Below are 13,571 nucleotides of genomic sequence, written 5' to 3' on the forward strand. Positions count from 1 at the left end.
CGTTGAATTATATGGGTCGAAATATGTAGAAAAAGGTAAATCGTACTTGGCAAATCTCCGCCAGACGATGCACGCGTTCGGATCCTGCGTTATGTTGGCGTTGGGCGGCAGATGGGGCATGGCCGTCGGACACCTCTTCTTCTCCATATCGGCGTAGTACCACAACAGTTGATTCAGACCTGCGTGAAAATTTCGTTAGTCACCGAGCTACTGGATTTCGTTCTTCAGTCGTGAATGAATTACTTACCGCAGGAAAAGGCGAAGAGTACGAGGACATACAAGAAGAAGAACTTCATGATGTCCATCACCATCCTCGAGAGCGAGACTTGCAGTGGTCCGAGGTGAGGGTTTACGGAGAAAATGTAGACCAGTTTCAACGAGCTGCAACGATTTGGGAAACATTAACGATTTCTTCTCGTTAAAAATTTAAAAAGCTCAAATTCAATGAGGGACCTGAATATATTAGCGGCGGAAAAGAGACCCTCGGAGATGAGCATCGGATCCCAGGTGTCCCACTGCTCGCGCTGCAGGTCGACTATAATGTCCGAGCCCTCGTTCTCCTTTTGCACCCTGTAGTAGGCTACCACCCTTAGCGCCACCGTCGCCACGTACAGCGAATTCGTCACGAAGTCGATCACGTTCCACATGTCGTTCACGTACTCCTCGAGACCCACGTCCCACAGCTGCTTTACCTCCGACCAGATCAGACCCGACACCCATGCCAGTATGAACCTGCGGACGATCGAGTTTCGAAGTTAGAGTTTCCGATTGAAATTGGAGTTAGAGACGCATGAGTATCGCTAATTATTCACCATTCCACCAAAGTTGGCGCGGCGCCTCTCTTCGTGGGCTCGATCTCGTGCTCCGAAATGTCTCGCCCAGTCCAGACGCCAATCACGCTTTCTATCCTTTGGCTCGCCAGTATTAACATAACTGATAGACCATCGAATTCAGTAACAAGTTTATAAAAAATAGAACATCGAAACATCCCACTCGACAGTTTGACGAGCGCCGAACTTGATACAACGAGTGCACGGGTGATTAGGGATTCCCCCGTTAATCTCATGAATTATCCGAGCGCGCGGGTATCCTTCTTACTCGTAAGCTAAATGTATGGCAGGGCAGCGGTGATCTCACGTGATAAATCGCGGCTGCCAGATATTATGTCATGCATTGTCCGGAGTACGTTCAACCCGAGCTTCCGCCGAGCGATCGAAGTTGCTCGTCTCTCTGCAGCCGGCCGAGCGCAGCGAGAATTGATTTCGATGCATATTTGATAAAGCGCAATCCTGGAGATTTCTCGCCGAGATGGATTCGTAAAAAGCGATCTGACTTGAAATATCGAGAGATAATTGTGGCATAGTTAATGGTTTATCAATCCGTATTGGAATGTCGCTTTCAATATGACCTTATAAATTTCAAAGGGTATAAAATCGATGCAATCTCGATGCAGACGAAGATGAATATTTATGTAGTGAGTCGCTGTTTTCGCGGAACTCTGTATCGAGATAGGAAAGGCAATAGATGGCGCGGATACCGGGAATGTGGAAATAGCGCGAAAAAGAAATAGCAAGGTGCTCTTGACAACGGAAAGTCAGAAGTGATGGTTTCCGGGGCCAAATTAAACAGGGAAATGTGTTTTATCTCCCCTCTATCTATCATCTAAAAAGTTGATCTACCGCTGTTTATTCGATCCGCGCTCTGTTAATTCGTGTATTTTACTCGATAGCTCGTGTTTACCGTGACGATTTAAGTAGACGTTTTCATATTTCACTTTTTCCTACGCAATTTATCGAAGAGAGCCATACATCCATCAAATAATAGTTCTCCATCCCAGCGAGATTCGATTTCGGCATTCGATAACAATTCTCCACCAGTGTACAACGGCTCTCCCACAAGCGTTCTCAGTAACTTTCGAAGCAATCGCTTCTCCCACGCCATTCACCCCAGTCTCCGGGATTCTCCGAGCAACTTGTCCAACAAGGCGTTCGAGCTAAGCGCCTTGTCCGTTTATTCCAGTTCGCATGGAAGAAAGCACCGCTCGATCGAAATGATACCCTCAAACATGTTCTCGAGCCGTGCACTACGCGAAATTGCAGTTTGCATTTATTATACATTCGAGTGTATATATTCGGATGCGTCGAGCTTTGTTCGTCAGATATATGTGTATTGTACTCACAGAGAAAAGTGAAGTAGGACGCCGAGTGGCAGATGAACTTGATGAAGGGCTTCCTCATGGTCTGCCCGATGACGCTGTGGGGCGCTATGATGTAGGCCACGCTGAAGAACGGAAACAGTATTCCGATACGCACGATCTCCAGGGCCTGCAGCACCATGTTCTTGCGCCGGAAGCCCGGCAAACCCTCGTACCAGATCGACGCTAGCAGTTGCTGGACGTTTGGATGCGCCACGAACTGTCGGGTCATTTATTTGCACGGAGTTAGTGTATCGATAAATAAAGAAGGTACTTCAATCGCGGAAGTGGCTCGCGTTATACGCGCGATTTTTTGTCGTCGCTTTTGTCGTAAATCACAATGAGCTGTAGACTCGAGTTCTCTGCGTAAAAGCGAAATCAATAGCCACATAAAGAGCACACGACTCTTTAAACTCTCTGTGATATCCGCGGAATCGTACTTTTTTCTCGGAATGCCGGACCGAAACAAATCATCGCTGCCGAGCTCGATAAGTTCGCCAATGGAGCTCTTATAACGTCCACCTTATCGTTTACTCTTTTTTTTTTCTTTCGATTTTCTGATCGAGTCAGCCCCGCACGATTAATCACCGCGACGTTTATTCATGAAGTTTATTGCCGCTCAGATTTCTCTTCGGAGAGTGCGATTCGATTAATAATTCTGGCTCGTTTGGTTTTTGCAGAGGATTTCTCGCTGATGGGCTTACCTTTTTTTGTCGGAGCTTGACCGCAAGCTTAAGTCGATTGAGGTGCATGCGCTCGCCGTGTTCGAAGGCCGGTCCGGTCGGGTCGTGATTCAGCAGCACCTCCAGCTCGTACGAGCTTCGCGTGTGGTCCAGCAGGGCAGTGGCGAAATCCTGGCATTGTCTTCGAAGTTCCTGCCGAATTCGAATAATGTTACTTTCACTTACGATGCAAATAGGTTTATGCCGAGTGTTTTTACCGCGACTAGTCCTCATCAGCCCTTTGTCGGTTAACTTACTTAGGGCTGATTCGCAATCTCCCCAACTAAATCCCTCGATTTAACGATCGCCGAAGCGATTGGAGAGCCTAAGCGCGGCTTAATCGGTGGGAATTCGCGCGCGCTCACTTCAGTTTTAATGGCAGGTACCGACTCGCCGTATAATCGTGGTCTTGGAAAGTTTGATCGGCACCGCTTAATTCACAGGGCTTCGGCAGTTTCGAGCCTTTGTTAATGGTAGACGAAACGGTTTTTTGATTGCGCTCCGAGATTTTCGCGATGATCCGATAAGCCTTTCCGGGGAGATTTTAAAAAAACTTCAAAGTTCGTTAAATATTCCGTCCGATGATTGATTATCCATCCATTTGGCACAAGATTGAAATAAACAAAACGCGCGTTAATGAAGCGTGCATCGCTTTAAATCGCACTAAACGTCGGTAAATGCATACGCGTGCGGTTGCCGGAGGCATTCGCGGCTCGATAGCGACCCGGCCCATGATTTATGTTCTAGGATAAATCAAAGACGCGGCTGAAGCACGCGGGAGTGGCACGTTTAAAGCTCACTTTCGGAGGTTTAGCGAAATTTGCAGACAAGGCGTGGGTGACAGCGTCGAGGATAATTGAGATACGAGCTAGCAAACTTGGCTAAGCAGGGCTAGGTGGCATTTAAAGGCGAGTTTATAATTCCAGAAAAAATTGCTAATATTTATCTTTTGAACAAGGCAACAGGTAAAATATCTATCTCATGTATGTTTGCTTCCTCCTAGAGAAAGCTTTGTAATAGTAACATTTTCAGTTTCGTCAAAACTTGAAGAAAATACGTTTTGGTGAGTGTTTCATAAACAATTTAGTATCTATATTTGCGTATTTTCCCGTCCTCTTCAAGTATACGTAGGCTAGAATTACGAGAAAACGTGCCAAGGTACCGAGAACGCCCGATAAGTGAACCCCAAGAAACACCCGAATTACAGCCTTCGGTTCGAGCCGATGCTTTGGTCATTAGCAGCAACTGCCCAAAGTTCTAACCTACCTATTTTTGAGTGTTTTTCCGTCCTCTTTAAGCCCTCTTTGGCATCGAGTTTTATTTTACTACAAGAATGATTTGCGAAGCATAGCGCACCTTGCTAATAAATTACTCAGATCTCAAACCCGACTACTACAATCCCGGCTTTCCCAGCAGCATTTGAAGCTAGAACTACGGGCTGCTCCCGTCAAAGGCTCCGGATATCGGTTCTCGTCTTGTCGAAAGTTGGAAATTTGCATAAATTAGCCTGCACTCCTGTTTTGCCCTTATCATCGACCGAACTAAATCCGATGGACGTTGCGGCTACGACCTCTAAGTTTCGTGGAATTTCGGCTTCGACAAGTGCTTTCCTAACTCGATTTAGGGGCCGCTTGCTTGCCTCTAGAACCGATGAGTATTGATAGTCGGCTTATAATCATCAATACGATCGGGATTCCGCTGCGATAGGAAGTTTAATTGACCGTGAACCCGGAGAAGATTATCGACGAAATAGCCCATAGGGGATCCGGATTTCAAATCAGAGCAGCGAACTATCCATAACACGTCATCGTTAAGAGTAGTCATATGTGTCACGGGATTATTGCCTACGAACTCTCCGATACAAACAGGAGGTCGGTTAACAGCGATTTCCTGCTGGCAAAGTAAACAAAGCATCGACACACGCGAATATGCCAAGACGGCCGAGCTGAGATCAACAGCCGGTTGGCGCCGCACGTGTTGATACACGAGTTTCCGCGTCGACGCTGCAGTTCGCTTCCGCGATCGGCAAGACGCGCTGGAGCCTATGGCACTCGACCGACGTAAACATCACGGTATTAAGCCAATGTTGGCCGTCGGCCCGCTGGAGCTTGTTGTTCTGTTTGTTGCGACAATAACTCGAAGGCGCTGTATATCAGCAGCTTAATTAACGCCCGCTTATCGCCGCGCGATCGACCTCACGCGTGCAATAATTGACCGCATGAGGGAAGCTCAAGGGACGAGTATAAGTCCGCGATCGAACCTACCTGGTACTCGCACTTGAACTCGTGCTCGAGGAAGGAGAGCCGTCTTAGCTCCCAGGAGAGCTCGAACGCCGTGAGTATAGGGTCCTTGGATGACAGGGCGATGAGAGAGGGCGAGGCCAGCGCCCTGTAAGCATTGATGCGGCTCCTCGAGTGCCGTAGCGAGTCCTCGAGCCTCGACGTCACGCACTCGTCGCACCTGCAAGAGTGTCGTCGTTATAGGTTTATCTCGCAAAGTTCTCTCGTTTTCGAGATGAGTGGAATTTCGAAATCTTTTTAGAGCTTTATAAAGTTCGTCGAAGAAGAAGATTAAATTTCGCTTCGAAATATCTTATCGATCGAGTCTCACCCGCATCGAACATCGTGAGGCATGGGCAGTGTGGAGCCTCGATCCAGCAGGATTTTCGTGATTTCGAAGTTGTCCCGATGCGCCGAGAGGATGAGGGGCGTGATGTCCGGCGTGAAAGTCGCCGTGTCTGGCGGCAGTGCCTCCCAGCTCTGAAAGAATCCTCGCAATTAGTATTCCAGCCGAGCGTCCCGAGTCTTCGTCGTGACGATTTTTGAAAGCACCGCATTATTCGCGCTCGCGGCTCTTTCTCTGATATTCCTCACGAACGGAGCTATCAAGTCGCAATCAGCCGAGTGCTGCAATTAACGGTTAGTTAACAATTTTTCATCTCGGCGCGAGCATAGCAGCGCATCTTATTGACTTAGCGCCAGAAGTTTTAATTAGCCAGCTGCAGCAGCGCGTCGGGGATATTTCGGAGAATAATTAGTTCTAATTAGGCCTCTGGCCTCTCAGTGATAAGGGATTGGTGCGAGAGATAGCAAATTTGAGTTGTAGTGCAAACAGATTCGCTTGCCAGCGAGTCGAGATGGTGAAGAGTTTTATTGGGATGATAAAGGTGATATTTAAGGAGAAGAGGATTAGCGTATGATGATGCAGCGTTTTCAGCTCCTGGTACGGGTATTGCTAAAATTAGTTTATTATTCAGTCTTAGAGTGTTAGCGATACTTTCGTGGAAGTAAAATCGTCACGGCGAGACGAGAGGAAGCAGAAAAACTTTACTTCTGATCGGTTAAGTGTGCGTCTACAATCTAATATCTAACAAATTAATGATAATATGTGTGTGTGCTGTGTCGGTCTTGTGGCTTTCATCTTTCGTGCAGCAGAATGAAAAATTCCAAAAAACGTGCTTCTTCCTATGCTAGTATAATAATGAAAAAAAGGCAATGATTTCTTAACCGATCAGCAGTTTCGGCCATTCCGTTTCCCAAAATGCGTATAAGCGCTCAGCGAGCAGTAAAAAAGCGCTTATTCAATGTTATTATTAAAAGTCGCTCGATTATTATGGTAGTGTGTGAATAGTATACTCTACGAACAGGCATATGGCAAGCTGACGACACAGAGCTGCTTACATGGGGCTCGCCGTTGCGGTGGAATTCCTCCTCGTGGTCGAGCAGCCTTTCCACGGCCTCGACGAACTCCTCGGATATGGCGTGCAGCAGGGCATCCTTCGTGTCGACCTTGTAGTTGATCAGCAGCTCGACCATCTCCAGGTTCTCGTTATCGATGGCCATCAGGAGGGCCGACCTGCCCAGCGGATCGACGCAGTTGATGTTTATCTTCTCCTTGTTCTCCGTCAGTATCCTGAGCAAAAAAAGTTTGTTCTGAGTTTCTCGCTTTTTTTCAGGGGAGACTTTAGAGCTTTTTCAGTATCATTCGAGGGACGGACCATTTCTTGTAGAACATTCGTTTGGATAACTTCATCTTTACGAAGCGAATAGCCAACGAGGACTAGGCAGGATCTGATGTCAGTTGATGATAAAGCTCGCGGTTTTTTGATTAGCAAGTGGGGAGAGAGAATTAAAACGATATGTTGCTAGCGGCGCAGCGAAAAGGTTGGTGGATTGCGAAACACGCGAGCACTTACGGATGATTAGATAAATAAATAAAGGAAAAGGTTAAGAGCAAAAAAGTTGAAAAATTATGACGCCGTCGAGAACTCGTTGCATTCGAACGAGATACTTTAGCGTAGATTTTTTAAACCATCCCGTTAAACAGCCCCAGTCTGCAGGCAAACATCAGCCCTCAGTTTCACTAATTACATAATTACAGTCGAATACACGTATATTCTCCACGAAGCCCACATTTATTCAAATTACCGCTAAGCTATCCTAAAAATGCCATTTACGGCAGAGTCCACCCCTCGTCGCGTCTACTACCGCTGACTCACGCGCAGTAGTAAAGGCCGAGTCGCGTCAGCCGAGCCGTACAAAAATGAGTCGAACATTCCTGTCGTTTCGAAACGCGACACCACCCCCGGTAATTTAATTTTTTTAAAAGTCGATTCTCCCCTCCTCCCGTGTGGTGCCACGCACGAGAGCGGCCGTTATACGAGCGTTTTTACCGAGTTTCGCGAGCGCCGGTAAATGAGGATGAGAGTCGCGCGCACGTGCGTCTCGTTTCTGTGTGTCTCTCTCGCGCGCGCGTGAAAAAGCCCCTGGGGCAATTAACCTTAGTATACGGATAGGAGAGGACGACGCGCGCGCGCACGGTTTTTTCTAATCGTCTTTAATTAATATTTAAAGTTGCCGCCGCCGTGCTTGTATGGCTGAAGTTGGGGTTTTGAATAAAGTCATGCATTCGTCAACGAGCCGTATAGAGTAGATGGAACTCAAAGCTCGTATACGTGCACACATCTAATACTTAGAGATAGAAAGGGCTTATGATTTACTTCCTCACGCCGGCAACGTCTCCCCGCTCCACAGCCAGCAGGAACTTCCTGTCGTCCGTCGAGAGTCTGATCATCTCCTGGTGCGGCCTTATCACATTCTCGTCCTCCATCATGCCGTGGATGCTGTGCCTCTGAAACACAGAGAGAAATTTCGATTGTCGAGTGGTGCTTGAGAATTCAAAGATTACTACGCTGGGGGCTCCTTGTTGACGCTCAGCGCGCGGAACGTTGAAAATTTAATTCGAATCGAAGTTCACGGAAGTAAATAAATACAAACAGGGCAGGAAATGAGGTTTTCAAGAGAAACAAAAAAGGGCTTTCAAACTTTAGATCTCAGCCTCGAGTGTCGAGCTCTGGGGCTGAGTTCACTCCGAGATCACTTCATACTTACTTATTGACATCCGATAAGTAACTATTGAAGAGACTAGGCGAGGAAAGTTTTCGAAAAGCTTAACGAATCGCCGCGAAATCGCAAAACAAACGGAAATCCAGTCGAAGCTTTCGAGCTCGTTCATCCGCCGATGATAAATAATGGCACCGTCGAAGAGCGATCGACGCGAGTCCAATGCCATAACTCCGGACTAATAAAAATTCAGCGGTCACTTTGATGGACGATGGCTTCGCCCGCTGAAAGCTCGCGTTCGCGAAACGGCCCGCGATGATGAATGCGTCTCGACGGAGTTTGCGAGTTCTCGCTTCGTCTTGTTCACGCGCCTCTGGAGTTGCGCGTGTTTTTGCCGGTTGATGAGATGGAAAGTTGATGCATCGATGATACTCGTCGTTGGGCTATTGATCGAGAGGGTGTCGAGCGCGTGTCGTGAGCGATGCTTATTAATTTGAATGTATGTATGGGCATATCGGAGTAATTTTTTTTCAAATCGCGATTATTTCTCTGAACCAGTAGACAGTGGAATGAAAAGGGGGTAGGGCAGAAATGAGAGGAAAAAAGTTCTGGTTAGAAGATTGCGACGAGGATACCAATTAGCCGTGCGGCTCTATTGTTCATCGAGTCCAGTTTCTCGTTACTCTTGCTGCGAGCGATGCCGCGTATCTGTGACATTTCCCGGCGCATCTGCGGCGAAACTGCGGGAGATACGCCGCACTTCATTTACTTCGGCTGTCAATTGCAGCGGGCTATACGTTTCAATTTTCACGAGAGCGAAATCTTCTCGATGAGAAATTGCTCTCGATACTCCAACTTTTCAAAATTGAATAATTTCGATTAAAAAGTAAAAATCGTAAGTGTTTATAAATTAATTTCAGCAGCACTGGCACCACCTGTTGAAAGCCGACCTCGGAGTCGAGCATCGACAGCTACGCAGCGTGACTGCAATCGCGGATCATCCACGGTTAAACCAATCGTGACAAGCATGTTCGCGCCTACACCAAGAGTATATACACTATCATAATACCGGGCGTGTAACGATAAGCCGCAATTCCAGCGGCCAGATTCCGAAACAATTGCTAGAATATTCCGAGCGGCCTAATTTGCCTACAGCGCACATTCCTGTCGCGAAGCAATCAGTAAATCCACGACGATTTCGGGGACGCAGCTGGGTCGTAATACTCTGTACAGCCTCAAAGCGCCTACATACAGACACCTTCGTAGCAGCGGAATGATGGACAGCGTGTGTGCCGAGGGCGCGGCGCGCAGCGCTCGACAATTAGGGAGCGCCCCGGCAAACAAACTGCCCTCCGCACACACGTGCGTGTGCCGGCATTCTTCCAGAGGCTCCCCTATGGACGAGAAGAGAGTGAGAGAGCTAATATCGAGTGTGTGTGTCTCTGTTTTCCTTTTTTTTTCCACTCCGTGGATTTTTTATTAGTTTGATGTGGCTGTTTGCTACTGCGCTCTTTTCGTTCGAGTAGTTTTTATTATTATAATCGGGCGTGTGCTAGCAATACTTTCCGCGCGAGCTCGCGTTTATATCAATAGGGCGGACTATTTCTCTTCGTCCATTTTATACACTTTCGGTTTTCCGAGTTAAGCTGCTTTTGGCTGACTTCCTTCCCTTTCGCTGTCTTTTTCCCCTTTTCACTTCTCCTCGGGTGAAATTACTTTCGCCTCGACGACTCGGCGGAAGACGCGTTAAAAGCAGAAAAACGCCGCAGTCTTATAGCTTGATTTTCGCGCAGCTGTTGTTTCTACGTTCTCGTGCTATCCGTTTCTTTGTTACTGGTATAGTGTGCTATTTTATGTAAATAAATGACTTTCTTTGAAGCGCGAGTGCAAAAACTTGGTAATGAAGAAAAAAGCGACGTCGCTGAAGGGCTCGGTTAATGAGGAGTGCTGTTGTTGGAAGGAAGCTATATGACGCCGTTTTACTTTACTTTAAAAGTTCGCTTTTTTTTTAATATAATATATGTACAGTACCACTTTGAGATTAGCGAAGTAGAGGTGCGTTCACGTATAACATCAGCGCGCGAGATTAGGAGGATTCCATTACGCTAATCCCACGCGCAGTCGAGAATTAACGGTTTTCCCCTACGTGACACACATTTAATGGAGTATTCGAGCTTATCCTGTACTGAATTTTTCAGTTACAAGTTTTTATTAAAAAAATATCCGCCTCACCGCGCTTATTAATGCGGTACACACTCGTCCGCGTCTCTCTGCGAGACAAACGACACCTGAAGTACGTCGCACGTGTCCACAACTTATCCCCCGTCGAAATCTCGACGTTCACCTCGCTACCTCGGCTCCTACGATCTCTTAGCTCAACGGCCTCCTCTTCACTCGTTCGTCCACATATACACAAAAGACACTGCGGGTAGCTCTGAACGGCTCGTCCTCGTGAAATGAAAGAAAATCGCCGACGGAGAAAAAGGAAAATAATGAGGAAAACGAAGGAGACAGGAGGCCACGTAGAAAGTGAGGGGATTACCAGATACGAGTATGCGCGTGTGTGTGCCTTTCTTCTCGATCAACATCGTCGTTCTGTATATACTGATTGATGCTCCTTTGTCGTATGTGATTTCGTCCATACTTCGTCATACGTCTCGCGGGCACACGTCGATGATAGTCGATCTAGTTTTTGATAAATGAATCATCGTCGCCGACGGAGGGATGGCCTTTGTCATGCCTTATTTTTTCGGAGATGCCTCTGTGTTTGCTTCTGTTGATTGTGCTATGGTATCGTGATTAATCATTCGGCGGACTTTGTGAATAATCTGAGCTGACGATGAGGGATTTCGTCCCGCCGATGCTGCTTTTTTTTCAATTACAGCAATTTTATTTCTGGACGAAGTTAATCGCATCGAATTTGTGGATTCGAGAAATGCAAACGAGTCGAAGCAGTCGGAGTGTAAACCAAATAAAAACCGATCGGAAGCAGCCAATAAACTCATCAACCGTGATAAAACGAAAAAAGCTGACAACGTTAGGAGGCAATAAAATCCAGAGTGAATTCCATTGACGTACGAGTCTCTAATTGATAACGTTGAATTTTTCCTGTCGCGCAGCTGCGAACGCGAAACGTTGATTGACGATCGCATCGGTCGGGATACATAGAGGCCCTTTTCCAGAAGCCCTACTCTGTGTGTGACAAAAATTCCGAGTCTGAAAAAAAGCTCTCGACTCGCGGTGTACGGGATTAGGCCGTCAGCCGGCAACTTAACGTCATGAACTCGGTCTAGGCAATCGAGTTGTCCGGAGTGGTCGATTCAATTTTGACGAGAGAGATAGTCGTTGGCGCGTTGGTTTCGAGTTTTACGCTCTGTTTTTTTTTGTTTGCTCCTTGCACTTGCTTCGTATAACAGCGCGCCGAGTCGTATCTATATTTACGCGGAAGCTGAATTTTATCTCAATGGGATTGTCGAGATGATTTTTATCGAGGGCCGTTAAGGTGTTTTAATGCGACAGCAGTAAAAGTTCCTCGATGCTGGATGGAGTTATTTATGTCGAGTGAATAAAGTTACGCGTCGAGGGTCGTTTTATTAGAGAAATATATTGAATACGTGCTTTATATGACGTGACTGCTGAGAGATGCTGTCGTGGAAGATTTTGGATAATAATGTATGCTTTTCCATCTGCGTTAATTAATGTCGTTCTAAAATTATCAGCTCGCTATCATTTTCTAAATTGATCATTTGTCTGTTACTTTGAATACCTCGACGTTTTAACAGCCTAATCTAAACACATAATACTAATTGCTTCAAAGGCATTGATTTGACTATCGTATTTCATTAGGCTGATCAAAATTCTTGCGAATGCAACCGTTTAAATGAATACTACCTGGAACACTTTAGATTCGACGACATCTTGACGGTCTGACGTCACGACAGTTCTTCAAACGAAAAGGTCTTACGAAAGAATATCTCATCTATCAAAAGTCGTACAGTATCATCGAGGATATTTCGATCTGAAACTCGAGCACGTATCCAAGGTCAAACCATACGAAGTAAAAAAAACGCCTTCTAAATCCAAGAAGCCACTGTGCGTAGGCAGGGGAAGCCAGAAAAGCTTTCACGTAGGCGAATCTTCGAACAGCAACGTACATCCGTTTCTTCAAAAAAGAACAGCTTGAAAACTGCAAAAAAAAACAAGATCGCGGAAGCCCGTAGCACACTATATTTTCAACGACAACGACAGCATCTCGCATAATGATAAAGCCGGCTGAGAGGGACAGAATCTCGTTCTCCGCGTCTTGCGAGCATTCGTCGCGTTATATTTGCCGCCGCGAAGGCGCCTGCCTCGACGAAATACGAGACGTGCGTCATTAGGGGCGCCGCTAACACACGTATGGATGTGTACATGCACGTACGAGAAGAGCCGACGCGGACGTACATATCAAGGGAGAGACTCGAGCCAATGAAACAAAGGAGAGATGGATATCGCGTATACGGAGGATGAAGGATCTTAATTCTGGGGTCGACGAACTTCACTTTTCCACGCGCGAGCAAGATTTCGCGCTTTCTACGTGTCAAGTATGGATTCTATTTCCACGAATTTCCACTTACCGTCTCTCGAATCGGGACGAAGCCCGCGATTAATTTCTTGATGAATTAAACAGTCTCGCATCGGTTCCAGCGCTTAAACTGATGATTGTTTAATGCGACCGAGTACAAGATTGACGCGGGCTGAGTCGCGACATTAGCGCCGGGGGCGTAATAATTCAGCGAGAACGAGGAGGAAAGTGGAAAGCCGAGGCTTACGGCGCGAATTGAATATGCGCAAAACTTAAGGGAGAGTTTCAAGTGGGTATAACGTAATTTGAAATCACCTCAGAACTACGTCTATGCTCCGAGAATTGTCGTCGCATGCGTATACCCGCGCGAGGCAGTTGATTAATAATTCGATTAAGCTATACGTTTATTCATTACTCGCGAATGATTAGACTCACTTTCGCAAACTCTCCAATCGAAAAACGAGAAGATGGATCGACTAGCGCGAATTTGCGTACCTCCATACATTTCCTCATCCTGTTGACGCAAATCCCTAAAAGATCTGCGGCTTCGAGTTGCGCCGAGAGCTCGCAGCGGGTGAGGGAGAGACGCCGGCTAATGAAGATGATGATGGATCGTCCGGCTGATCTGCGACGACGACGGCATATGGATAAAGACGGCGCGTGCAACGAACGTATTTTATGATGTGCATATATATAGCCGGTGACGTCGGATGCGCGGATGTGTTTTACTCGGCAGCTTCTCGTTCAAG

The 13,571-nt window shown here is 46.8% G+C and overlaps 1 protein-coding gene across 16 annotated transcripts in view; it reads right to left on the reverse strand.

Moving 5' to 3' along the window:
• The window catches only part of LOC100120998 (TRPgamma cation channel), a 106,034-nt gene that overhangs the window by 8,547 nt on the left and 83,916 nt on the right, over window positions 1–13,571 (reverse strand). For 12 of the 16 annotated variants that reach the window (XR_004227104.2, XM_031926270.2, XM_031926279.2 and 9 more), the window contains 10 exons: window positions 7,916–8,046; window positions 6,561–6,828; window positions 5,527–5,675; window positions 5,181–5,376; window positions 2,899–3,069; window positions 2,180–2,414; window positions 813–933; window positions 454–732; window positions 248–381; window positions 47–179 (listed from right to left, as the gene is read on the reverse strand). Coding sequence is in view for 15 of the 16 variants with exons in the window: in XM_031926270.2 (XP_031782130.1) it covers window positions 47–179; window positions 248–381; window positions 454–732; window positions 813–933; window positions 2,180–2,414; window positions 2,899–3,069; window positions 5,181–5,376; window positions 5,527–5,675; window positions 6,561–6,828; window positions 7,916–8,046 (1,817 nt within the window). In the remaining variant the exon portion in view is untranslated. The remainder of the gene's footprint in view (window positions 1–46; window positions 180–247; window positions 382–453; window positions 733–812; window positions 934–2,179; window positions 2,415–2,898; window positions 3,070–5,180; window positions 5,377–5,526; window positions 5,676–6,560; window positions 6,829–7,915; window positions 8,047–13,571) is intronic. The other 4 variants (XM_032598106.1, XM_031926278.2, XM_031926277.2 and 1 more) reach the window with 1 other exon arrangement.

This window comes from Nasonia vitripennis, chromosome 3 (genome assembly GCF_009193385.2).
Source record: "Nasonia vitripennis strain AsymCx chromosome 3, Nvit_psr_1.1, whole genome shotgun sequence".
NCBI lineage: Eukaryota > Metazoa > Arthropoda > Insecta > Hymenoptera > Pteromalidae > Nasonia > Nasonia vitripennis.